The 26,507-nt window shown below is 43.0% G+C and overlaps 1 protein-coding gene across 2 annotated transcripts in view; it reads right to left on the bottom strand.

Moving 5' to 3' along the window:
* LOC135102361 (flotillin-2-like) overlaps positions 1-25,994 on the bottom strand; it is a 56,820-nt gene extending 30,826 nt beyond the window's left edge. For both annotated transcript variants that reach the window (XM_064007480.1, XM_064007479.1), the window contains exon 1: positions 25,554-25,994. In XM_064007480.1, the coding sequence (XP_063863550.1) occupies positions 25,554-25,602 (49 nt within the window). In that variant the 5' untranslated portion in view covers positions 25,603-25,994. The remainder of the gene's footprint in view (positions 1-25,553) is intronic.
* Between the last annotated feature and the right edge of the window lie 513 nt (positions 25,995-26,507).

The raw sequence follows: 26,507 nt of genomic DNA, 5'->3' as shown, positions 1-26,507 counted from the left end.
GAGAGAGAGAGAGAGAGAGAGAGAGAGAGAGAGAGAGGTGGGGATTGAAGAGACAGAATAAGGGAGATAGAAATAAGAAGAAAGTACGCGGGAAGTTGTGAGGGAGAGGGATAGAAAGGAGTAGATAATAGAGCGAAGGAAAAGAAATATAAAGAAGAGGAAGAGAACTGAAACAGGATGAAAAAATAATAAAAAAAACGAAGACATGAAAAAAGACAAGGAGAGGCATATATAGAGAGAAAGGAGGAAGTGAAGAAAAGACAATAACAAAGAAAGACCGTAAGAAGGAAGAAGGAGAAGCAAAGAAAAAAAAATAACGATAAGAGAAGAAGAACAGAGATAGAACAAGAAGATAATGGAGACAGGGAGGGATGGAAAGGAATGGGAGCAGACAGACAGCCACCCGAGAAGAGGAGAGGGGAGGGAGAGAGGAGACGGGGGAAGAGGGGAGGGAGAAAAAGGGGTCACTAAATAACGTCCACTAGGCAGACTGGCGACGAGGGGACGGAAGGGAAAAGGAGAGGGAGAGGAAGGATGGGAGAGGATGGGAGGAGGGAGGGAGAGGATGAGAAGAGGAAGGAGATAAGGTTTGTGCCACGAGGGAATGCGAGGACAACAACAACAACAACAACAACAACAACAACAACAAGGCTGGAGGGGAGGAAAGAGGAGGAAAATTATGTTAGGAACTTTAAAAAAAATAAGAGTTATGTAGGCAAACACACACACACACACACACACACACACACACACACACACACACACACACACACACACACACACACACACACACACACAGAGAGAGAGAGAGAGAGAGAGAGAGAGAGAGAGAGAGAGAGAGAGAGAGAGAGAGAGAGAGAGAGAGAGAGAGAGAGAGAGAGAGAGAGAGAGAGAGAGAGTAAACAATACCTAAACCTTCCAATAATGAGAGAGAGAGAGAGAGAGAGAGAGAGAGAGAGAGAGAGAGAGAGAGAGAGAGAGAGAGAGAGAGAGAGAGAGAGAGAGAGAGAGAGTAAACAACTAAATTCCTTCATTGTGGTCGTAGAAATCTGCACGAAAATAAAAAAAATGGAGGAACAAAAGGTTAATAATATACATATATATATATATATATATATATATATATATATATATATATATATATATATATATATATATATAAAACAATAATAAAATATAAAAAAAAACAAAGACAAGAGAGAAGAAATGAGTGAAGAAAGTTACTGAGGAAAGAAGAAAAATAATAAGGAAATACTCTGGGCGTGGTAAATTAATAAAAGATAAGATACTCGTACTGTGAAAAGAAGGAAAAAAACAATTAGGAAATACTCTGGGCGTGATAAATTAATAAAAGATTAGATAAAGTTGATAAGTGCACTAAAAGAATGTGCTAACCCTAAGGTGTTATCAGAGAGAGAGAGAGAGAGAGAGAGAGAGAGAGAGAGAGAGAGAGAGAGAGAGAGAGAGAGAGAGTGAGTGAGAGAGAGTGTAGTAGGTCACGTGGGCGAAACAAGATGGACAGCAAACCTTCAATTATCGATATTTACTCATCGCTAATTGTTTTTCTTCGCCCACGACGCTTTCTTCTATCGTTATTCTCCTTCATTCCTTCCCTCCTCTCCTTCTTTCATCGCCACACTCATCCGCAACCAACCCACTCAGCCAGCCACTCACTCACGCACCAAAATACTCACAAAGCCAACCATCCATGCGCCATCCACAAGCCATTCACCCCTGTACGCTTCACGCATCAACTCGTGACGCCCTCGATAGATCTACTGTCAGTCAACTACCCCCCCTCTCCGACACACAAACACACACACACACACTTTATAATGCATAGAAGGCAATAATGTGCAAAAAAAAAAGGGTTTCCTAAATAAATACACGAGTTACTGGAATTTCTAGACGAAGTTTCTACATTCAGTTAGGTTACGTTAAGTTAGTATTGTGTGGGTCCAAACAATAAATGTGAATCTAAAGAGGAAAAAAAGTGAAAACCAAATGAAAAGCCGATACGTTGCAAGACTGAATTGAAAGCTTTTAAGAAATATAAAGATAAAAATAATACACCTTTATTTTCCAATGTTCCAAAAATAACGATAATAAAAAAGAGGAAGGAAAAAAGATAACCATCCATTTTCTTCATGATAATAATAATAATAATAATAAAAAAGAGAAAAAAAAAGATCACCAGCCATTCTCTTCATAATAATAAAAAAAGGGGAGGAAGGAAAGACTCCCAGCATCTCTCTCTCTCTCTCTCTCTCTCTCTCTCTCTCTCTCTCTCTCTCTCTCTCTCTCTCTCTCTCTCTCAGGGGACGAGAATCATACATGCAGCTCAATAAATCGATCATCAAGTGGTCTAGTCGGAGTGCCTTCCCAAACGGACCTCTTGTCTCCAACACTTACCTATCCGCTCTCCAAAAATTATTGTTCCCCTCAGTCCCTGCCGCTGCTCCCCACTCCCTCACACCCACACCTGTGCACTTCCGCCCCCACGCACCAGTATCCTTGCTTAACTTCACGCCGCGTCACCTCGCTATCAGAGTACATGGGTAATGCCGCCACTTCTGCAGGTGTTTGAGGTCAAGTGTGGACTGTGGATGCTTCGACAGCGTTTTCTTTCTTTCTTTTTATCATGATTATTTTTTTAAGTGTAATGAAATCCACTGACAGTTCAAACCCAAGTTAATTTGACAACCAACGTAGTTTTAGCAAATCTAACCTAACCTGACCTTATCTAGCCTACTCTGAGCTAATCTATCGTAACTAACCTTACTTAACCTAGCTTAACCCATCCAACTTGAACCAATCTAACTATAATTTAACCTTAACTTAACCTAACCTTGTCTGAGTCAACCTATCTTATTCTTACCTAACTTAACATAACCTAACCTGAGCTAATCTAACCAAACCTGATTTAGCTTAACGTAACCTAACGAAGTAACCTAACGTAATTTAACCTTACCTAACATAACTTACTTACCTAATTTACCTTAACATAACCTAAAGCTAACCGAACCTAACTTGACCTTAACTAACGTAGCTCAACTGCTATTTTCATGCTAACTGCTTTTCTGATCTTGCTAACTGCATGCCTTCCCTCCTCCCGCGGTCTCGCTGCACAAGACTTTCTTCTTTCTCTCACCCCTATTCTGTCCACCTCTCTAATGCAAGAGTTAACCAGTATTCTCAATCATTCATCCCTTTCTCTGGTAAAATCTGGAACTCCCTGTCTGCTTCTGTATTTCCACCTTCCTATGATTTGAATTCCTTCAAGAGGGAGGTTTCAAGACACTTATCCTTCAATTTTTGACTACCGCTTTGGACCCCTTTATGGGACTGGCATCTCAATGGGCTTTGGGCTTTTTTTTTTAATTGGATTTTTTGTTGCCCTTGACCAGTGTCCCTCCTACATAAAAAAAAAAAAAACTAACGAACTCATCCAATCATTGCTCAACCTTACCTAACCTTACATCAAGAAACATTACTTACATCTACATAATCATCTTCATGACTTACATTCGTTGCTTGTATGAAGGAAGAAAACTAAACCCGTCTCATGCCACGTATCAATATATACTAGGCATCCCTAAAGCTCCATAGTCTATACAAACTCGTTCCCTCCACGCTCTCCTATTATTGCGTCCCGTCCGCGATCGATGTGTTGACAGGTCTGATCAACTTAATGCCGTCCGCTAACTTCTCCGCTAACTTATCACACGTCTTGTTTGTTCGAATATTACTGTTAAAAAAGATGGTGATGGTGATGGTGGTGGTGGTGGTGGTGGTGGTACAGGTTAATACCATTCGCTAGCTTCTCTGGCAACGCATCACACGTCTTGTTTGTTCGAATATTACTGTTAAAAAAGATGGTGATGGTGGTGGTGGTAGTGGTACAGGTTAATACCATTCGCTAGCTTCTCTGGCAACACATCACACGTCTTGTTTGTTCGAATATTACTGTTGAAAAGATGGTGGTGGTAGCAGTGGCGGTAGTAGCAGCAGCAGTAACATTACTCAACAGTACCACAGCAATACAGTAAAATCCCTCTCATCCGGCATTCGAGTATCCGGCAGCTTCAAGTATCCGGCACATTTTTCCCCGAGCCTTAAAATCAATAAAAAATCAATGTGTACTCATAAAATCGATTAAAATTCCCGTGCGAGGCATAATTTGTCCCCTCGCCACCAGAGCGCACTGCTTCGCGCCACCCGCGGCCCACTGCACTGTGTTTACTCAGTGACTCAGTCCCGCGTGTGCACTGTTTATCGCCTGACGCCTTCATCATGCCAAAAGTTGTAGAAAAGAGGAAGCGTGTTGTGCTTACACTTAGCAGCTGATCAGATCAGCTGCTGATTAAGATCAGCTGCTGATTAAGATCAGCTGATCTTTGTTATGGTAAGATGCGTGAGTGTAAGGTGGTGATTGTGGACATAATTTCACTTCTATTCAAGTATCCGGCATGTCGGCGGCCCCGTTGATGCCGGATAAGAGGGATTTTACTGTATATAGTAATGCACTTCCCTACCTTCACTGGCAACTCCCCACACGTCTTTTTGTTCGAATGTTACTGTTGAAAAGGTGGTGGTGGTGGTGGTGGTGGTGGTGGTGGCAGAATTAGTCGTCACCAATATCATATACCAACTTAACACCATTAGCTGACTTCTCTTGCAATGTATTATACGCCCTGTTTGTTTGAATAATGTAAAAAAAAGTTGGTGGTGGGATAGTAGTAGTAGTAGTAGTAGTAGTAGTAGTAGTAGTAGTAGTAGTAGTAGTATCAACATTAATCAACACCATAAACTATCACATCAAACTGAACCTATAACCCATAAAACAACATCAGAATTCACCTGTACAGCACACAGAGGTGAGGGAACATGCGTGCAAGGCCAAGGTTCTGCATGGAGAGAGGAAGTGAAGTGAAGGGGAGGAGCTCTGGTGACGGGAAGGGGAGGGAGAGGATAATAAGGGAGGTGGACAGGTAAATCCTCCCGAACACGGCGGGGGGAAACGTTGAGGGGGGAACATGTAGCAAGAAGGGACCGAGGAAGGAGGGAAAAAAAAACTGAGGGAGAGAAGCAGAAAGAGGAAAGAAAATGAGGGATTAACAGGAGGGGAAGGAAAGGAAGAAGATAGTGAAAAGAACAATAGGCTAAAAGGAAGGATGGAGAGAGAGAGAGAGAGAGAGAGAGAGAGAGAGAGAGAGAGAGAGAGAGAGAGAGAGAGAGAGAGAGAGAGAGAGAGAGAGAGAGAGAGAGAGGAGACCCAACCGTACTATGAGTCACAAGCAAACATGACCATGGAAGTCTGTAATCAGTCTCCCAGTACATTACTCAGTGCACCGTAAGAGGGAGGGGGACACCCAATGAATAGTGATGACACGGCGTACTGCTAGGACATGCCGCGGACACTGACGCCTAACACTCCCGTAAGATTCCACAGGAGTATGCACCCCTTTTACTCGTAGTGTATCAGAAGCCATAGAAATATTCCCAGTATATATATGAGCGTACTTGATAGCATAGTTCACGTTTGTTGAGGTGGGTCGAGTTGTTGTGTTGTTCAGCGGTGGTGTCTTTCAAACGGCGCTCTCTGACGTGCTCCTCCTCACTATCTGGGTCTTCCTGTTTTCTTCCTTCCCTTTCCTTTTGTGTTCTCCTATTATCGCAAAATTTATGTACTGTTCTCTTTATTTCCCGTATGAATAATGAAGCACAGCAGACTACAGGACTGCCATCCCCAGGCAACAAAAACTTGGTCTCTGTAGTATTTACTCTATGTACAACTGCCTTTAGTATTCAGCAAGGGAATAGAAATTAGTATATGGATTAATGTATTATTATTTATTAAGAGCTTCAATAAAAAAAAAAACTGGGATGTGACGGGTGAAAGCAAGATCTTGGGTGAAGACAGCTGCCGGATACATTTTCCTTTTTTTTCCGTCATTGTGTACAACTGTCAATGTAGTAGTAAGATGGAAACAAGGGAAATGATTACCGTACTGCTGCACTTACTCAGCCTTGGAGCCGGTGACGCGTGGCGTGCAGGTGTTTCCCATCCAGTGCAGTAATGAGAGGAACTTGAGGACCATTGATGTTGAAAATGAAATACGAGAAATTAAAACAGATAGAAACATTCATTCGGCGCCGCTGGAAAGAGAAAACTTCCAATACATTAATTACCACGATTTATTATTATTCATTTATTCATCATTATTTTTACAGGCTCTGAAAATGACAAGTACGAATATTCTTCAGTGTTGTGTTACAGCTCAAACTGATAAACCCTTTCACTCTTATCAAACATGTCTGTGCTGCCTGTATCACCAGCGCCAGGTCGGCACTAGAACCACAGTTGCCGACACCAGGAATTCCAGGAAATCTGAATATTTTCGAGGTGAGCGGCGTGCCTCCATCGATGGCCTGAGGAGCCTGAATGTGACCCAGTACTAGTGGTGAGCTTTACTGGTGGCACCGCGAAGAAGAGGTACAGATTCAGTTATTATTAGACAAGGAAGGCAAACTTGTGGCTTACTATCCCACTTGGCCCCCTGCCAAGGCTTCACCTCAGGTACGAGCGTTTATCAGACAGGCATGTGTTGGCGCGGGAAGTACGAGATTAAGGCGTTGCATCCATTACTTCAGCCTTGTTATTAGCGTAGATCAAAGCTGGTAAATGGATGAGGTAAGTGATCCTTCAGGTGGCAGGTTCTTCTGATCAGGACACCACATAGCAGAAAACCAGTTGAGGGAAGATCGAGGGGAGGGCAGAGTGAGATGAAGGGATGAAATTGTGGCAAAACTGCAAAGGATGGGAATCACTGAAGAGCCAAGGAACAGAATCAACTGAAGGAGACTCATACATGGCGCCATGAAGCAGACTCGTAGATGGCGCCAAACCCTACGTCTAGAGAAACGGCCAAAGGAGAACACTACATACAAGAAGCGACCAGGCTTACACGTGGCAGTCCCTGTATGAGATATACCTACCTATTTCCACCTATCATCCCTATCCATAAACCCGTCTAATCTTCTCTTAAAGCTCCCTAATGTCTTAGCACTAAAAACATGATTACTGAGTCCGTTCCGCTCATCTACCACTCTATTTGACAACCAATTTCTTCCTATCTCTTTCTTAAACCTAAATTTTTCAAGCTTGAACCCGTTATTTCTCGTTCTATCCTGGTTGCTGATCCTAAGAATTTTGCTTACATCATTAAATTGCTTCTCCTTACATTATATATTCATACGTTTATAATCATTATCATCAACATCTATATTACCAGTACCACCCCGCCCGTCTGCCTGCCACTCTCTCTATGCCTCGTTTTTTCACAGTCAAAAGAAGCATTCGGACAGAAACCCTCATCCCTTAATGCGAAACCGTTCCTCACTGGTATATACTAACTGAAAACGACGCAGATTCCAATTAACCATGACACTTATGAAAAAAAGAGACAAACTGGGGATGGCATTAATTTTCCCCCACGTCAGCACCCTTCTTGTTCCAATTACACATTTAGTGAGAGCAATGCCAAAGCCGCGCCGCCTTGGTTATGTCATGCAGCGTTCCTATAGACGGGTGCCTAGTGATGATATGTATGAAAGCCCAACATGTAGTAGTAGTAGTAGTAGTAGTAGTAGCTGCTGCTAATTTTGCTGTAGTTGTCGTTGTTGTAGACTGATCAGAAGTAGTAGTAGTAGTAGTAGTAGTAGTAGTAGTAGTAGTAGTAGTAGTAGTAGTAGTAGTAGTAGCAGTAGTAGAAGTAGTAGTAGTAGTAAAAGCAGTAGCATGAATGTAAAAGCAGTACCAACAAGCAATACGGAGCCAGCAATTGGTCACGTGTACAGTATACACGCAAAGTTTATTATGCTTACAATTGTTTACATTAAGATACGACCCAACATTCCCTCAATCTAGACCACTTAGCTCAAAGGCCACAGTTGCCGCCCTTCACCACAATCTCGAGGCGCAGTGACATTTTTAGGGTCACACAGTGCAAATGGTGGCCTTGCTTCGCCTGCTCCACTTTTTGCAAGCACTCAGCTAGAGAGAAGGACTGATAAAGGTACATGAACCAGGTACCCTGCGTTTTATTGATTACCAGGCGAAGATCACGAAATTTATACGTCTCTTAAATGTAATTAAAGACACATTTGTGGTTGTAGGTAAGCAATTCTTTGTAGTCAGTGTGTTTCGTTTTTTCTCTCTATCTAGTCCCGCGAGGCACCGACAGTCTCTTTATACAGCTTCACAATTGATATATTCTTGGCAGATCCGAGGACGTGAGATGGAGAGAATTCTGAACACGGTGGAAGTGAAGGTATGCAACGAGTTACGTGACGATATATCAGTGATGAACGCGATCTTACGGAACCGCCCATGCAAGACATACTCATCTTTTTCCACACAACAGCGCCCTTCATTCCCTCGCGTCTCAACACAGCGCACCACCGTCACGGGTCTTGAATCTGCCAACTGTCAAGCACCATTTCCTTATTTTGTAACTTACTTATACGTGTCTTACCTTTTCTCTCTCTCTCTCTCTCTCTCTCTCTCTCTCTCTCTCTCTCTCTCTCTCTCTCTCTCTCTCTCTCTCTCTCTCAGCTAGTCAGTCTAGGAGTACAAACCTAATAACCAATACCTTTTTCCGTCAGCCTAAAGAGCTTCGTGACAATTCTCTACGCCGCAGCAGAGTCGTAGCAATGACTCAGGGCTTATAGGTCAGGTGCTGAACTGTATCCTGCTTCCGGTGCTACCCTCAAGGATGTCGAAGTCATAAATGTCATGAGTTATGAATAGTGAAATACGTGGTAGTCGTGGGAGCACAAGCAAGTAGACGGTTACTAGGAGGCAGCGTGTTATCAATACCTCTTGAATTTCATCTGAGGGATGAAAAACGCTGCAACTAAAAAGACTTCCACTGTTGAGCAAATTAACAATAATGTTTACAGCACGAACAGGTGAGTGCAAGTAAACACAACTTTAATGGGCGGTAATCGACCCAACGCGAACAACCATAATAACTGCATCACAGTACCTGACACCACTGTTGATATTTCTCCATGCCTGCAGTATATATATATATATATATATATATATATATATATATATATATATATATATATATATATATATATATATATATATATATATATATGCGGTGGGTGCAAAGGAAGATTTCCAGCCTCCAGTGAAGAGGGAGGACAGAACGCTCGAGTGCGTGAGAGAAGAGAAGAAAAGGAGAGAATTATAACAAACAAGGAGATAATGATGGGACGGAAATAAATAGCGACTTTTCTGTCATGCCATCCCGTGGAGGGACATCTTAGCAACAAGCGTCATAGATAGACAGATTGATAGATGGAAATAGATAAATCGACAAAAAATGTACGGATTGAAAACATTTGATTGCTCAAATGATGAGACAAACCAGCCATCACAAGAGCCTGTCAGGTCACAGTTGCCGGTACCACCAGTTGTCCCAGCCAGCCAGCCAGCCAGCCAGCCACCTCAATACTCGCGCCGTCACACCGCCATATTTTCAGTCATTTTTTTTTCGTCAACTTTTTCGTCGTTCCGTCGTCTTTTTCTGTCTGCATTGTCAAGCGGTAGATATAGTCTTCACGGATGAGGGTTATCAAATGAAAATCCATTCTTTATAACAGATATGCTAAGTAAACTTTAACATTAAAGAAAAAATTCTTATATATATATATATATATATATATATATATATATATATATATATATATATATATATATATATATATATATATATATATATATATATATAAGTTTAATTTCACATGTCGTTACATTTAATTAGTATATAACAGCAAACTATGGCTCGCATCGATCGATAATGTCTTCTGTGATAAACACTTTCATGTTCGCGACGTGCCAACCATGAACGTATCCATGCACGTTTTTTTTTTTTTTTACTCGTCTGGCTCGACTACGATCCAGTGCAGATGAACGGCTGTGGGTGTGTGACAAGACGTGCTCAAAAAAAATGTCGATTTTCAGAAAGTTATCGAAAAAAAAGTTGCCAGAAAATGAGCCAGTGTGACGGAAGCTTGAGTAACACTATCAGGTTCTTGTGATACTTCTTAAAAACCCAGCTCTGATATCCCAACGACAGCCACTCGCGCCTCACAATGCTACATGGAGGAACGCTGGCGTGCCTCCCACCACTCACCGGCAGCACCGCCAGCACCGGCAGCAGTGGCTTCCCCTGACACCTTCTATTTGTCAGCCTGTTTATCAGCACGTCTGTCACTTACAGATGATCTACATAGTACATGCTTGACGTTTATTTATTCATATCTCACTGCTGCTATTGGTTATTATAAATACTACTACTACTACTACTACTACTACTACTACTACCATTTATAGGTACAGTACGAGTACTAGTCTGCTACTACTACTGCTACTACTACTACTACTACTAAACTAAGTACCTATACTAATGATGATGGTGATGATGATGAAGATAATGGAGACAATAACGCTGAAAGTGGTGGTGATGAGATGATGATGATAACTACATACACAAAATACTGTGCTTATGTAATCTGATACAGGTAATTCATTCACAACTCTCTCTCTCTCTCTCTCTCTCTCTCTCTCTCTCTCTCTCTCTCTCTCTCTCTCTCTCTCTCTCTCTCTCTCTCTCTCTCTCTCTCTCTCTCTCGTCTTCTGGAGTCACTTGCTGCTTTGAACAATGATGGTCGACCCAAAACATCTTCAACTGTGCTCACGACACTCATGTAGAGGAAGGGCATAGGCACTATCTTAATCTTATCTTGAGAGGGGTCTCTGGCCTTCAACTGAGAGAGAGAGAGAGAGAGAGAGAGACTTTTAAGAAGCCATCAGGCCTATACGTAGCAGTCCCTGTATGAATCACGCCTACCTGTTTCCTCCTATCATCCCCATGTATAAAATTATGTATCGTATAATCTTTTAACCTAACCTTATGTGAATGACGAAGACTACATCGATACAAGCCAGTCATACGGTATGAAACAAGTTATCGAACGCTTCTGCATAATTGATTTAATCGATAACAACGTTTAATAGCCATTGTAGCTGTGTGTGTGTGTGTGTGTGTGTGTGTGTCCATGGTTAGCAGCATAATTTCTCATCAGACAGTCATATCATAATATCAGCACTGCGTCAGGAGGGGGAAATAAACCCAATGTGTGCAACAGGAGAAGGAGGAGGAGGAGGAGGAGGAGGAGGAGGAGGAGGAGGAGGAGGAGGAGGAGGAGGAGGAGGAGGAGGAGGAGGAGGAAGACGAGAAGAAGAAGAAGAAGAAGAAGAAGAAGAAGAAGAAGAAGAAGAAGAAGAAGAAGAAGAAGAAGAAGAAGTAAAGGAAGAACAACAACAACAACAACAACAACAACAACAACAACAACAACAACAACAACAACAACAATGACGATGATGATAATGACACCCCCATCACGGACAACAATACCACCATTTAGCCTAACAAACAAACAAATAACAAACAAACCAATATACACACATGACTTCAAGGGCATCATAAAAGAAAAGCTCTTTAAAGAAAGTATTGATTACAGATTTCCCTTTAAATTCTCTCTCTCTCTCTCTCTCTCTCTCTCTCTCTCTCTCTCTCTCTCTCTCTCTCTCTCTCTCTCTCTCTCTCTCAAGTTCATTAACTCAATAAGCAAACCCATAACCACCTGTTTGTTTCTGTTTGTTTGTTTGATGTAAGTGCGTAAAAGTGAGAAGGCACCTGGCAATGTGTGTGTGTGTGTGTGTGTGTGTGTGTGTGTGTGTGTGTGTGTGTGTGTGTGTGTAGGAGGAGGAAAGGGTCATGGCGGAGTTGTGGCGACAAATGAGCGGCGAGGGGAGGGTGAAGGAGGGAGAGGGGCCGAGAGAGAGAGAGAGAGAGAGAGAGAGAGAGAGAGAGAGAGAGAGAGAGAGAGAGAGAGAGAGAGAGAGAGAGAGAGAGAGAGAGAGAGGGGGGGGGGAGTGGAGAGAGAGAAGCGTGACACCAAGCTACATTGATTTATTGAGCGGCGTCCTTTACACACACACACACACACACACACACACACACACACACACACACACACACACACACACACACATTTATTTAAACGTTAAATTCTATACGTCTCTCTCTCTCTCTCTCTCTCTCTCTCTCTCTCTCTCTCTCTCTCTCTCTCTCTCTCTCTGTCTGTCATTGGGGTCACCTTAACTTTCTTTTCTTAAACTACTGTTGCCGTCCGGATGTTGTTGTTGTTGTTGTTGCTACTGCTATTGTTAGTTGGGCGTGTAGGCCTATACACGCTACAGAAAAGCAATAGACATTCATATACCACTTCGTTATAAAAATTTCGCGCCTTTTTATTGCTTTTTCCACATGTTTAACCCACAGCAATGAGTTATCACACATCACAGCAATAAATATGTTAACCGTACAATTTATTCGTCCCTTTTGCACACTCTAAAAGTTATCTATACATATTGTACGTGCAGGGTAGGTGTCCTTACAAGAGCGTGAAGGTCGGTGGCCTTAGGGTTATTTTGGTGGTGGTGGTAGCGGGAGTGGTGGTGATGGTGTGTGCTAGTAGTAGTAGTAGTAGTAGTAGTAGTAGTAGTAGTAGTAGTAGTAGTAGTAGTAGTAGTCATTATTATTATTGTTATTGTTGTTGTTGTTGCTTGTATTACTATATCATACACAATTCATCTCACTGTTAAAAAATAATAATACTGAAATAATGACGGCAATGAATATTATGATAATGATGGTGGTGGTGATGATGATGATGATAATGAAAACAACACTGCAACAAATGAATAAGCTAACAAACTCACAACAAAAACTCATTACACACAGCACGTGGAGCCCGTCGCACGCCTTTGCCAAGCACCGTAGGAATGCACGCACCACTTCTATACTCCCTGGATATTTTTGGAGAGCGAACACTCTCTCTCTCTCTCTCTCTCTCTCTCTCTCTCTCTCTCTCTCTCTCTCTCTCTCTCTCTCTCTCTCTCTGCAACTGAAAGAGCTTCGGGAGGGAGATACGATAGATCGAATCCAAACCCTCTCCAGTCTTTCACTATCAGGATCATGGTGTGTGTGTGTGTGTGTGTGTGTGTGTAGATAAAACAATAGTATATAGTTTGCAATGCTTTACCTTCCTTACATGTACACAAAGACCAGTATTTACTTGTTCACCTATCTATTTATCTACTTAACTATTCTGTTCCTCCTTTCTCGCATGCAGCCGCCTCAAAGTAGTGGTGTTATATTCTACAAAATTTTCCACGACCATAGATTCCATGACATCACTTCTAGGAGCTGTGCATTACATCAATATTCGCCTTTCTGTTGTAATCACTACCACCACAGTTTTCTTCCTAGATCCCCCCCTCCCACCCACGTCCCGCCATCCTGCACTCATTTAGATTACATAACTTTTACATTCTCAGCCACGCGCGAGATCATCCATTTTCTTCCTAGCCCCTAAAGGACCGCGCGGGGTAAGTATATCAGTCCCGCTAGGGCGGGGGATATGGGGAAAAACGTGCAAAATAGCTTATCTTTGCATGCTCAGTACGCCTAACCTACAATAAACGAGTGAAAGAAAACAATACTTACCCCACAATCAACTCCTCCTCTTTTGAATGGTACCAACCAGAAGTTTCTAGGTGCCATGGTTACGGAGATATGACGAGTTGATTGAGGTGGTGTTGCGGTGAAAGTGAGGGGGCGCGTCCGATCAGTGATGGTGGCTCTGGCTTAGTAACGCAGAAAACGGGATCTATGACACCATATACTGCGGTATTTCACTCGCCCCGCTCGCAAGAGTGCCTGGTGGTGTGGCTAGCTGACCATATCAGACTGGTTATGCCCTGCAGTGGAGTGTGGGAGTATTTACACTATAAAATACAGTATTTACAGCACATTTTTTTTCTTATTTTAGTTTTTTTCTTGTTTTCATGTTTTTTTCTTGGATTTTCTGTTTTATACTTTTTCTTTATTTTTCTTTTACACTTATTACTACTGTGTCTCTGTCACATTACTTACACTATAGTTATTTATACTATTTACAGACATTCACGCACTGTACTGTTTTTCTTACTGTTTTTCTTATTTTTCATTTAGTACTATAGCGTCTATTTCACTTATTAGTTTACATGTAGGTATTTATAGTCACAATATTTACAGTGTCCCAACACTCTCCTGCTAGTAGTTCTCAAGAGAATGGAACTCAGCAAAGCAGTTTACAGGGCACAAGGCGACATTACAGGCAGCACACCTGTACTTTGTCTCGGTACGTTTCTTGTCCCTGCGGATGTGTACATGCATACCTGACACTTATTGAATCCTGCCCTGCCTGAAGGTCTGAGAGGGTTCAGGACCAGCTTGTGTGCAGCCATGTACTCAGCTGCTGCCATCCTGTCATTGACGTCCCTCACCGCTCCTATCCTAGGCAGAATGGTGCCAAACTTCTCAAACAGCTGACTTATAATTTGCCTCTCGAGCAGACGCAGTGAGAGGCTGGTGTTCTGAGTCAGCTGCTGGTGAAGGATGTGGCAGTTCAGAACCACAAGGTCAAGAATGTGCAGGAATCCCTTACGGTACCATTTGCGAGTTTTTCTCAGGCAGTCGATATCGCTTACCATCATGTCGCTCTTGTCAACGAGGCGCATGTTGATGTTATAGTCGATCACCGCGTCAGGTTTCTTCACTGGCTCCTGTGTGTGGTGATCGACTTTACCTGAGTCCTGCAGGTCACCTGTGTGCACCGTTGTCAGGATGTTGACTGGTCTCTTATCGACCCACTGCAGGGCCAACATGGGTCCACACTCCTTCTTTTTCACTGTTCCCCGCTCTTGTGTGTCAGGGAATGCTGGCCAGTGCTTTCGAAATTTCCTGACGGTACCAGAGGTGCCTGTTTCTTCCTGCAGGAGATACTGAGTCAATGCTGGTGATGTGTAATAGTTGTCCGTGTACAAGATGTGGTTTTGTTTGAAGTGTTTATCCATCAGGGTCTTCACTACTGCTCCTGAAAATCCGTGTGGGTCCCCAGAGCGAATATCCACATCTGTACCGGTGTAGATTATAAAATCCAGTACGTATCCCGTCTTACAGTCGCAAAGCACAAAGAATTTGAGGCCAAAACGGTGACGTTTAGACGGGATGTACTGGATAAAACTCTGTCTCCCGCGGAAGAGGACGAGCGACTCGTCGATAACCAGTTTCTGATATGGTTTGAAGAACTTGGTAAATCTTTCCTGGACCAGAGACATTATATGACGAAACTTGTAGAGGCGATCATTAGGTACAGGGCCCATGGAGGTGGTGAAGTGCAAATACTTGTATATGAACCTGTACCTGTCTCTCGACATATATTTCCCAAAGATGGGAGTTTGGATAATCACATTTCTGCTCCAGTAGTCCTTCAAATCATGTTTTTTGACATGTGCCATTAGCATTGTGTATGCTAGCCACACATACATTTCGGGGACAGTCACATCAGTCCAGGGGGCCTTGTGTGCATACTCTCGCACTGAACCCGGCCGTCCCCAGTTGAGCAAATGTTGCCTGTACAGGTTCGTCTCGTTGACTATGAGAGTCATGACTGTCACATCAAAAAATGCCAGGAAAAAATCAAGAATATTTGAAGTGGCAGTACATCCCAGTTCAGGCTGTACACCTGCTGATTGATCTTGAAATGGAAAGTCAGCAGGTGTGTGCTCATCGCATTCCCTCCACGAGATAGCATCAACCACACCCTGTTGTGGTTGATGTTGTTGTGGTGAAGATGGTGAGGATGGTGAGTCATCAGAGCTGTGGAGAGGCGAAGGATCGCGGCGTGTTTGTCGAGGCGCGGTAAAGTGACCCCTATCACCCCCCCGTCTCTGACCTCTGGTGCGTCGCACTCTCCCACCACGCCGTTGTCTCCCTCCCCTTGTTGGTGGAGGTAGAGGTGTTGCCAAAGGTGTGGGATCGTCGACGTCTTCCTCATCCTCACTGCTATCGCTTGAAGAAAACTCAAGCCTCCTCCTCCTTCTCTTCTTGGCAGAATGCAGGAGGTAGGAAGAGGTAAGCAGAGAGGGACGAGAGATGGTGGAGGCAGAGAGGCGAGGAGTGGTGGTGGCAGGACTCTCCCCCTTCCCAAGGGAGATAACCCTCGGCCCACTGGAGATAACGATGTCGAGAGTAACCCTCTCTCCTCTCCCAACCCCCCTCTGCTTGTGGAGGGAACTGCGTGAATTCCACCAGGCACTTTTACCTTTTTTACCCTAATTGTACTGGGGCCTGGTGTACTAGGCCCTGCAACAGGTTCAGGTTGGGCTGATTGCTGGGCTGGTTGCTCTGGTTTTGGCGGTGACAGCACTTCATCATCGGTGGTGGCTGTGGTGGTGCTGGTGCCCCTGTCTCCTGCATCATCAGACCCCAGCACATCACTGTCCTCACTCTCAATAATCGTGGAGACAGTGATTTCTAACTCCTGTTCAATGCCACTTATACTTAGAGGCCTCCTAGCTGACGTGGAGGGCCTAGAGTGGATGGATGGAGTGGAAGTAAATACGCGCGGGGGCGAGTGCACCAAATCGGACGAGGCGGAATCACTTCCATGATGACCAGCCATGACGAAGGCTAGCGGGGAACTGACAACCCTTCCCATCCTAGTCTTAATCAGTGTTGCCATACACTTGGCTAGAAAATCGGGCGGAAAAACGCATAATTTGGCGTTATTTACAAAGAGACGTCGATCGACGTCCCCGGTCCTTTGAGCCCAAAACGTCGATCGACGTCCCCGGTTCTTTAGGGGCTAGTCAGGCCGCCGCGCACTCTCCTTCCATGAAGCTGACTCACATCCTACGTCAGGCAACTTTCCACGCACCTGACTGACTAACGCCCAGACCGTCTATACGAATACCAAAACATCCCGCTTCCGTCACCCTGTACAGTAGACTATTTTATTATTATTATTATTATTATTATTATTATTATTATTATTATTATTATTATTATTATTATTATTTATTTATTTATTTATTATTATTATTATTTATTTATTTATTTACATTTACTCTTGTCTTATGATATCGCTACGTACATTCTAGTTTGCCGTGACATCAATACATTCACTAAACATCTTTACGAGTTCCAAAACCTCACACTTCCGTCACTACACTTTTTTTCCTATTTTCTTTTTCTTATTGTATCAATGCGTTTATACCCAACACGACTAAATCACAGTCACATGAGAATACGGCTTGAATATATTACAACACAAGCCAGCAATCTTTTCCTACATTCCTAGACGCTTATTCCAAGAACTACACTCGGTCACTTGCCAGCCTCAAACAGGTTTCCTTTACCTGTCATAACCACATGTCTAGAGTTTTTAAATATTTTGACACTAATCTGCAATACAGTCTTACACGCTTACTCCACAAACTTCATCCACTGTCAAGCACCTTTCCTTTACGTACTATTGGGAAAACTCTAACCTGATATAAGACTCAGTGATGAAAATGCAACTTTTTTTTTTTAACTTGAAGATAAACATTTTTCTATGCTGTCAAAATAGTTCCCCAGCTTTTCGGTTCTATTCATGTACTTTATTATACCAGGTTATCGTTTTATTTTTTCTGATAGTAAATATACCTTCCCGTATCATACTATACTATACCATACGGCTTCCAAATCTCACTCCATTTTTTTTTTTTTTTGTACAGTTTCCCATCAGGCGTTAATTCCCCCTGACTTCACTAACTGACCCACTTAAAACTGCGTTCCCATTACCTCCCTGCCAGACTATCCGTATATTTTCTTTTCCTGCAGCTCATTCTCCCTTACAAGTTCTTTCCACGAACTCCACCCACTCACTCCCACTCTGACAAAACAGCGTCCTTAACACTTCAGACTTGCTGGATATCCCCCATCTACCTCACTACATTTATTTTTTCCTCTAGTTCTCTCATGTTTTCATTCAATCACGCCAAGCAATTTCTGTAAGATTTTCGTATTTGTTTGGATGTACCGGGAGGGTTTCGAGTAAGCTTGGGAGGGTTTGGATGTGTTTTGGATGAATTTGAATTGTGTTTCTTATTCATACACATAGTCTGAACTTAGTATAGGAACATAATAACCAAAGGAAATAAAGGAAGCTGCAAGATGCCGTCAAGTCTAAACATGGCAGTCCTAGGATGAATGCTAATAGTTTCTGAACCGTATTTGGGAAGGCTTTGATTACATGCCAGAGAGGTTTCGGTGCGTTTAGGTGCATCAGGGACGAAACTGAGTGCGTCTGGGAAAGTTTTTGGTGGATTCCTGTTAAAAGTCGATGATAAAGTTGCTATTCTTATTTTTTTTTTTTTTTTCGCGCGGCAATCACATCACACCCTGACCTGACATAACGTACTCAAGGCAACACATGTGTGAGAACGAGACGCGACCCCTCGAGGCACTCCTGTGAAACCCTACATTGTCAGACTCTCTCCCTCTCTCTCTGGAGCTAACCTGAATGAACACCGCTCTCTCTCTCTCTCTCTCTCTCTCTCCGTCTCGTCTTTCCCGCACTCTCTCCCCTCATGCCAGAAGCCAGACAAGCGACCTTCCTCCGCTGCCTCCCACTTCAGTACTGCCGCTAAGCTACACATTCACTCCCGTCTGCATACCTACCTTTAACTTTTGCATTCCCTTAGGGCATAGAGAAAATCGCTTGCCTACATTTTCAGTCAGTACTTTCAACGCTCTTTTAATTTTTAATTTTATTTTTTTTTAGCATGGTATTAGCTATTTTCATCTACCATATGGTGTATGCGTTCCTTTACTTTAAGGGGAGTTTATTTTCATCCAGTAAATGTAATGCATTCCTTTGGCTTTACTTTAACTGATGATGATGGTGATGATGATGATGATGATGATGATGATAATGACAATATGGTGCAGGAGAGGAGGAGGAGGAGGAGGAGGAGGAGGAGGAGGAGGAGGAGGAGGAGGAGGAGGAGGAGGAGGAGGAGAAGGAGAAGGAGAAGGAGAAGAAGAAGAAGAAGACGAACAACAACAACAACAACAACAACAACAAAATCCAAGAGACTGATTTTGTACAACTGTCAAAATTCATTCATCTCTGGACCACCTGGGGGACGGGTTGGGGGGGCCTGCATCCCTCCATCCCTTGGGACTCATACAGAAGGATGGAGAACAACAGGAAGACGTGTCTCAATGGGATCTCCACTGAGAGAACGTACAGTACATTGCAGGTGGCAGTAATCTATCTAGTTTTCTTTCTTTTTGTTTTATAATACTGAAATAACATTAGTGTTTTCTACTGAGAGCTAGGTTAAGTTTGGTTAGGCTAGGTTACGTTAGCTTTGGTTAGGTTTAGGGTAGGTTAGGTTTTATTTCTTAATTCACGATCATAACTGGTGACAATAAAATGAAGACAGACACAACATATGATCGACCATTCCACGTTCAATGGCGTCGCTTTTCTCGGCAAATTGTGACCCATTCCTGTAAAGACACTGAGCGGACAGCCCTAATGTAGCTAATGTATTGATTAACAGCGGGCCAGACGAGGCAAAGACCACCAGTATAATGGAGCACCTATCATCGTTATCATTAGTAGTGGTAGCAGCAGCAGCAGCAGCAGCAGCAAGCAGCAGTAGCAGCAGCAGCAGCAGCAGCAATAGTAGTAGTAGTAGTAGTAGTGTTTTGATATTAGGTATATCACTTCAAATCAGAGAGAGAGAGAGAGAGAGAGAGAGAGAGAGAGAGAGAGAGAGAGAGAGAGAGAGAGAGAGAGAGAGAGAGAGAGAGAGAGAGAGAGAACCGAGATGGCACTTGAGGTAATTTTAACTCATCTTCAAAGTACACACACACACACACACACACACACACACACACACACACAACCCACTGAAAAGAAAATACCGTACGGATGTTGACGAGAGAGAGAGAGAGAGAGAGAGAGAGAGAGAGAGAGAGAGAGAGAGAGAGAGAGAGAGAGAGAGAGAATTCCATTCATTCATTTATTCATTTTAATTATTAGTTATTCATAGTCTTCTTTTTATCAACACACCACGGAAATTATATAGCACAGTCTCTCTCTCTCTCTCTCTCTCTCTCTCTCTCTCTCTCTCTCTCTCTCTCTCTCTCTCTCTCGCATGTAAAGTGAGGGACGTTCCAAAAACTTAGAAGCATTACGAAAAGAACTGAAAATTCACGAGTTGTGAGACGCGTTTGCCACTGGAGACGTGTGTGTGTGTGTGTGTGTGTGTGTGTGTGTGTGTGTGGTGGGCGTGGCTGAGGGTTGGTTACGGCAGTGTAGTAAAAATCAATACTCAGCAAAGAGGGAGGACCATGCTGTTACTACTACCACCATCATAATCACCACCACACTCATCACCATCATCGTTAATAACAATAATAGTAAAAATAATAATGTAACTATCCGTGCAGTACCTTCCCAAGATAACAACAACAACAACAACAACAACAACAGCAACTACTACTACTACTACTACTACTACTACTACTGCTGCTGCTGCCATCATCACCACCATCCTATCCACCCCTATCGCCGCCACCACCACTACCATTGCTGCTAATAAGACGACTGACACAATTATCACCGACACGTTAAATATAGTGGCATGACATAGGTGGTATTTACATACATGCATAGATACAGACAAAGACATGAGGAGCACACGTGTATACAGATAAACTGGTAGTATGTCTATCAGGATAGCCACGCGGTCCTGAGAGAGAGAGAGAGAGAGAGAGAGAGAGAGAGAGAGAGAGAGAGAGAGAGAGAGAGAGATTCATGTGGGAAAGCACTGTGCTCTCTCTAGTAACAAGTAGTGAAGGGGGGGGGGGGAAGAAGTGATACTACAGCAGCGCGAGAAGAGAAGCAGAGGGAGTATTGAGGACGGCAAGGAGGGGTGAAGGAGAGGGAGTGGGATAGATGTGGCGCCAGTCTGTGCCCCGCCCTCCGTGACGTCATGACTAGGGAGTACCAATCATGGGTCCTGCCTCACATTCCAACTCATACAAAAATGTTTTCACTATATCAGCTACTCTTCCCTTCCTAGCCCGCCTCGGCGTTACCCCGTCGCTCTCAACGGTTTACAGAATGGCAACCGGCACATGCACGCGCCGGGGAAGGGGCGAGGGCGGAAGGATGGCGTAGTGTGGCGTGGTGTGGGTGGGAGCGTGGCAGCGTCGCACTCCCCGTGTAAACATTGACCTGTGACGTCATAGGCACGGCAGTATGGTAAAGTCGTCCCTTCAGCTTTAATTTCAACGTGAGCTGCAAGCTTGTACTTAAATAACGGTAATAACTGTATTAATAATAAAATAACCAGCAGCAGCAACAACAGATAGTAGCAGCAGTGGTTATCTAGTACCTAGCAGTCGTAGTAAATAATAACAACAATAATAATTAATAATAATAATAATAATAATAATAATTAATAGGAATAACGCCGACGACGACGATTTCCAGCAATGCAAGTCTCTGATCATGTTTCTCAAGAACAGATTCATTGGTTCCATCCCTGGTCACGGCACAGGACTGAAATATAGGACATGCAGAAATTGGTTGACCCCAATATCGAAGAAATTTTGCTTCTGGCTTCACTCTACCACCCTGTCAAGACCAGTTGTAGTAAATTGTTCTGAGAAAACAAGGATTCCCTAAACAACACCCAGAATCACAATGCATCGCCTTCGCAAACAAACTGCCTTTAATACGAAGAAAATTACCAAATAGCTAATTCCATAAATTAACGAGTAAAGCAGATGAAAATGTTTGCTAAACACATCCTATTATTGTATTGATGTGGAAGTTTTAATCGGTACGAAAATTTTACCTTTTTCTATTCGTCTTGAAAAAGCGAAAGAAATTAACCTATTATCCAGCCAAACGAGCTACAATATAAGACAAACATCAACTAGATATACTTTTTTTCCTACTGCTGTAAGGGCAGACTGACTGTAATTGGGTTTCCCGGAGATAAACACTCGTGATAAAACCCAGCCAGAATTAGAAATAACCTCAGAATGAAGAGAAACACGTAATGGCAAATGAGTAGAAACCCTAATGGAGAGAAAGGAACAGCAAGAGAAGGGAGGAAAGGTATGGGGTGGGGAGCGGCTCCGGGGTATGAAACAGTGGAGAAACCAGAATGGGAAGGGAGACGGTAGTGGTGGCTAGGGCATGTGGTGGTGGATGTGTTGGGTGCGCAGGGAGAGGAGTGGGCAAACCCAAGGTCACCGCAAACCTCACGAAACTCCCTCACGCCTGTCCTAGCCTCACATACTCACAAATATTCCTATCTCTCTTAAGGCTGCATCAACACCACCACCCTCACCATTTAAACAACAACAGCAACAACAAAACAATTATTGCTACTACTACTACATCACCGCCAAAACCACACCAACGTTTATGTTTTATAGTAATGGTAACAGTAGTATGTAGCAGAAAAATCCAACAAGCTGCAATAACTCTCTCTCTCTCTCTCTCTCTCTCTCTCTCTCTCTCTCTCTCTCTCTCTCTCTCTCTCTCATACGCTCCTGCCCCAAGCAAACCCCAGCTTTCATCCTCTTCACTTGACGCATAGTACACACACACACACACACACACACACACACACACACACACACACACATACATACACACACGGGAGATGAGTCTATAGAAGTTTACACCTGGTGGATTCATATGAGGCAAGGCAGCTTTAGCTTAGCCACGCCCACCTGTGGCGTTCCTCCCCCATTCAACACTCCCCCCCCTTCGTCTCTTCTCCATGATGCGTCCACCTACTACCACCTGTCCACCCACCCAACGATAAACACACACACACACACACACACACACACACACACACACACACACACACACACCATTTTAACATTACCTGCTCCACACGAAAAAAAAAAAATCACAAATCATTCCTATAAATCGGGCATACACACACACACACACACACACACACACACACACACACACACACACACACACACACTGGAAAAAGAAAGTTAAACACATCAAAAGATAAAAAGCAATGCATAACTGTACGTGGCAACGATAAGAAGGAGAGAGAGAGAGAGAGAGAGAGAGAGAGAGAGAGAGAGAGAGAGAGAGGGGGGGGGGGGAGGGAATTTACATAATATCATTTACTTAAAGGGAATGCTTGAATTCAGCTGGACTCTTTATAACGACAGCCGCACAGAAAACGGATTGTTAAGCTGGCAGTCGTGATGATTCAGTAAACATGTCCGTCGAACTCGATGAATGACACTTGTAAACTCCTGTAACTAATTTACGTGCTGATAAACTGGGCGCCCAACCACTCCAATTGATACGGCTTTAATCTCCACACTCAAGTACAGGAGAATGATTTTGTCATGAAACTAAGTAGTAGAGAGAAACAATTAGTCTTAATAAGTAGTAGTATGGTCATTGTCAATAGTCAAGTAACCTGCTGCAATACTCACTTTCACTCTCTTAACCCTCTTCCAGTATCAAGTTCTTAATCTGATCTGCTGAGCTTGACAAATGAAAGATTCTTAGCAATTGGAAGAGGACTAAAATTTTAGGAAAACTCTAAACACAGTGGAATTAAGTGTAGTTTGTTACTCAACTTGACAGCGATTACGTAAACCTCCAAGGACCTTCACTACAACCACCCGAGTCATATCCCTTGCCCCACCACCTGAGTCCCTCCCATGTCGACTGCCTTTACTTTGGCAAAGACTCATCCCAAAGTTTACTTTGGCAAAGACTCCAAGTCCTCCACCCACCTCTTTCTTTACCCCGTACGTATACTCGTACATCATTCATCCTGCTGGTCGATCACGCCCCTTCACGTCCCCTCCCCTCCAACTCCTCTTCTTCACCTACACTCCTCAACTAACCATCCTCATACGCTATCCTCTCCACCACAATACACCACACTGTTACCGGATATCGAACCACACGCCACATGCCCTAGGCCTAATGCTTAAGTATTTATTATTTATTATATTAAAAAAAAATAACATGTCTACATGACCTTCATCTATACTGAACGACTTTGTGTGACAGAGAGAGAGAGAGAGAGAGAGAGAGAGAGAGAGAGAGAGAGAGAGAGAGAGAGAGAGAGAGAGAGAGAGAGAGTGTGTGTGTGTGTGTGTGTGGGAAAATGATCAAGTGGACTGGGAACGAAATGAGAAGAAAGCACGGCTACAATATATGAAAAACACTAATATTTACCTAAATTATAAATTAATTCAGTACTAAATAGGGATAAAAGTTTGTGAAGACGAGTCAGCACAAACACGGCATAAGATTACTACAAGCTGCTTCTAAAAGTATTTATTTACTGACACACACACACACACACACACACACACACACACACACACACACACACACACACACATACTGTTAATATCATATGATACCCACCCATTCATACACTAAGCAGACGTGATAAAAGGCCAATGTCTTAGATCACATGCATTCATACAATACAATGCATTGTAATGACGGTTGGTGAAAGATGTTTCGCTTACTTGAGAATTGTACGTGGCCTACCCGTACGTGCGAACCATTTTTATTATGAAATTGCCACTACTGCTGCGAGACAACACTAGTGCTATTAGAGTAATTATGCTTACGTAATACCATACCCAGTCTTAATATATTCAGTTTGTTAAATCATAACCTAGTGGATGTTGATAATGCAGTAGTAAATACGAATAACAACACAATTAAGCATCTGCAGCTTTGTTTCTCAGAAAGTGACACGTAACAATGTGCAGCAATGTTGAGAGCAATGATATCCAATGAGAACCGCTAAATTATTTCATGTATGAGAGAGAGAGAGAGAGAGAGAGAGAGAGAGAGAGAGAGAGAGAGAGAGAGAGAGAGAGAGAGTCGGCATCTTTTTGGAAAATTAGAAAGTAAAGGTTAAGGAGTCTGGACCGGTGGCATTATCTTAGCGAGGTTGTGGTTCGTGGTCGGGGAGGAGGGTGGAGGCGTGAACGTAGGACAAATATACGTTAGATGTCTGGGTAATGAAAAGGTAGCGATGGATTGGCGTACGAATACAAAATACATGCATACATAAGATTATAACATGCAGCAAGAACAAGATATCGTGAACATAAGATTATAACATACAGTAAGAACAAGATATCGTTAACATATCTTGGGAATTTATACAAGGTAGCTAGGTAGAGGCTTGGCCCGAAGAAAACCCAAGTTGAATAGGGTGTGGTGGCGGCAGTGGGTTTAAAAATAGTGTGGTATCTAAGAGTGAATGAGTTTACTGTCGTGTTAGTAGCTGCAGCATCTGTTGGATTGCTTACGCCATCACATGCCCCTCCGAGGTTGATATATCACATATGTCTCGACAGCAGTGATGTTTCCATATACATGGCTTTAATCAGCCAAAGTGTGATATTTACTCCTCGCAGACATCAAAATCTACCATGTCCTCACTGTTAAAGCTTCACACACACACAAACATACACACTTACCAGACACCACCAACGCCTCATTAGGCCCCACGGTGTGTATGTTGCCCATCTTGAAACAGCCTCACTTCCTCTTTCACCCGAGAAATGCACCAATAGGTGGGTATCAGGGTATCACACGAAAATATTCTTGAGACACACTTGGCACGACCGCTCGCTGCTATGTAAACATGCAGACGACGACGCTGATTCTGCCCGCCAATTTTGCTTACTGGACTCAACAGCTATCACTTGCCACTCATGCTATTTCTTGCACACACGGCAGAATGCCATGAAGGTTCAAACTACTATCTTCCACAGCTGACTATTTTTCGCGATTTTGATAAATGAACTGCAGAACACACCATGGAGGTGGCGCTATCCTCTCCTTCGCACTACTCGCTCGAGACTGGCTGTAGCTGTGGCAGGCTGGCGGCGGCGCGGCGCCATCACGGACCCGACTCCAATCTGTCTTGACGACTTGCTCCGTGTGACAGCGCTGCCAAACGACTGATGTTTACTTGGTTTTCGTAAGCGAAGCCGTATCAATATGATCTTTCAAATAAACATGTTCCGATCACTGTTTGCAGTATCACAGAGTTATGTTATAAGATAACGCTAGATTATACAGACTTCCCTTGATCAATCCCTTGATCACCACACGAGTGATGCTTTCCTCAGGATCCTACAATGGGGAGTTTGGAGGTAAGGCTGCTTTCACAATGTTTATTTATTTATTTATTTATTTTTTAATGTATATGATGAAAAAAAAGACATGTAAGGTAGATACTTGTGCAGCCAATTTTGTTTAGAATAAATAATTACAAGCAAAGTAATTGGTAAATTTCAGGTTTTGACGAGTTTTTCTTGGTATACTAAGTTGGACAAGCTAAACATAACCTAAATATCTTAAACTAAATATTAAAACTAAATAATCTTTAACATTAAACTAAATATCAAACTAAATAATCTTTAACA

The sequence above is a fragment of the Scylla paramamosain genome, chromosome 7, assembly GCF_035594125.1.
Source record: "Scylla paramamosain isolate STU-SP2022 chromosome 7, ASM3559412v1, whole genome shotgun sequence".
In the NCBI taxonomy this organism is placed as follows: domain Eukaryota; kingdom Metazoa; phylum Arthropoda; class Malacostraca; order Decapoda; family Portunidae; genus Scylla; species Scylla paramamosain.
This window is presented reverse-complemented; position numbering and strand designations above follow the sequence as displayed.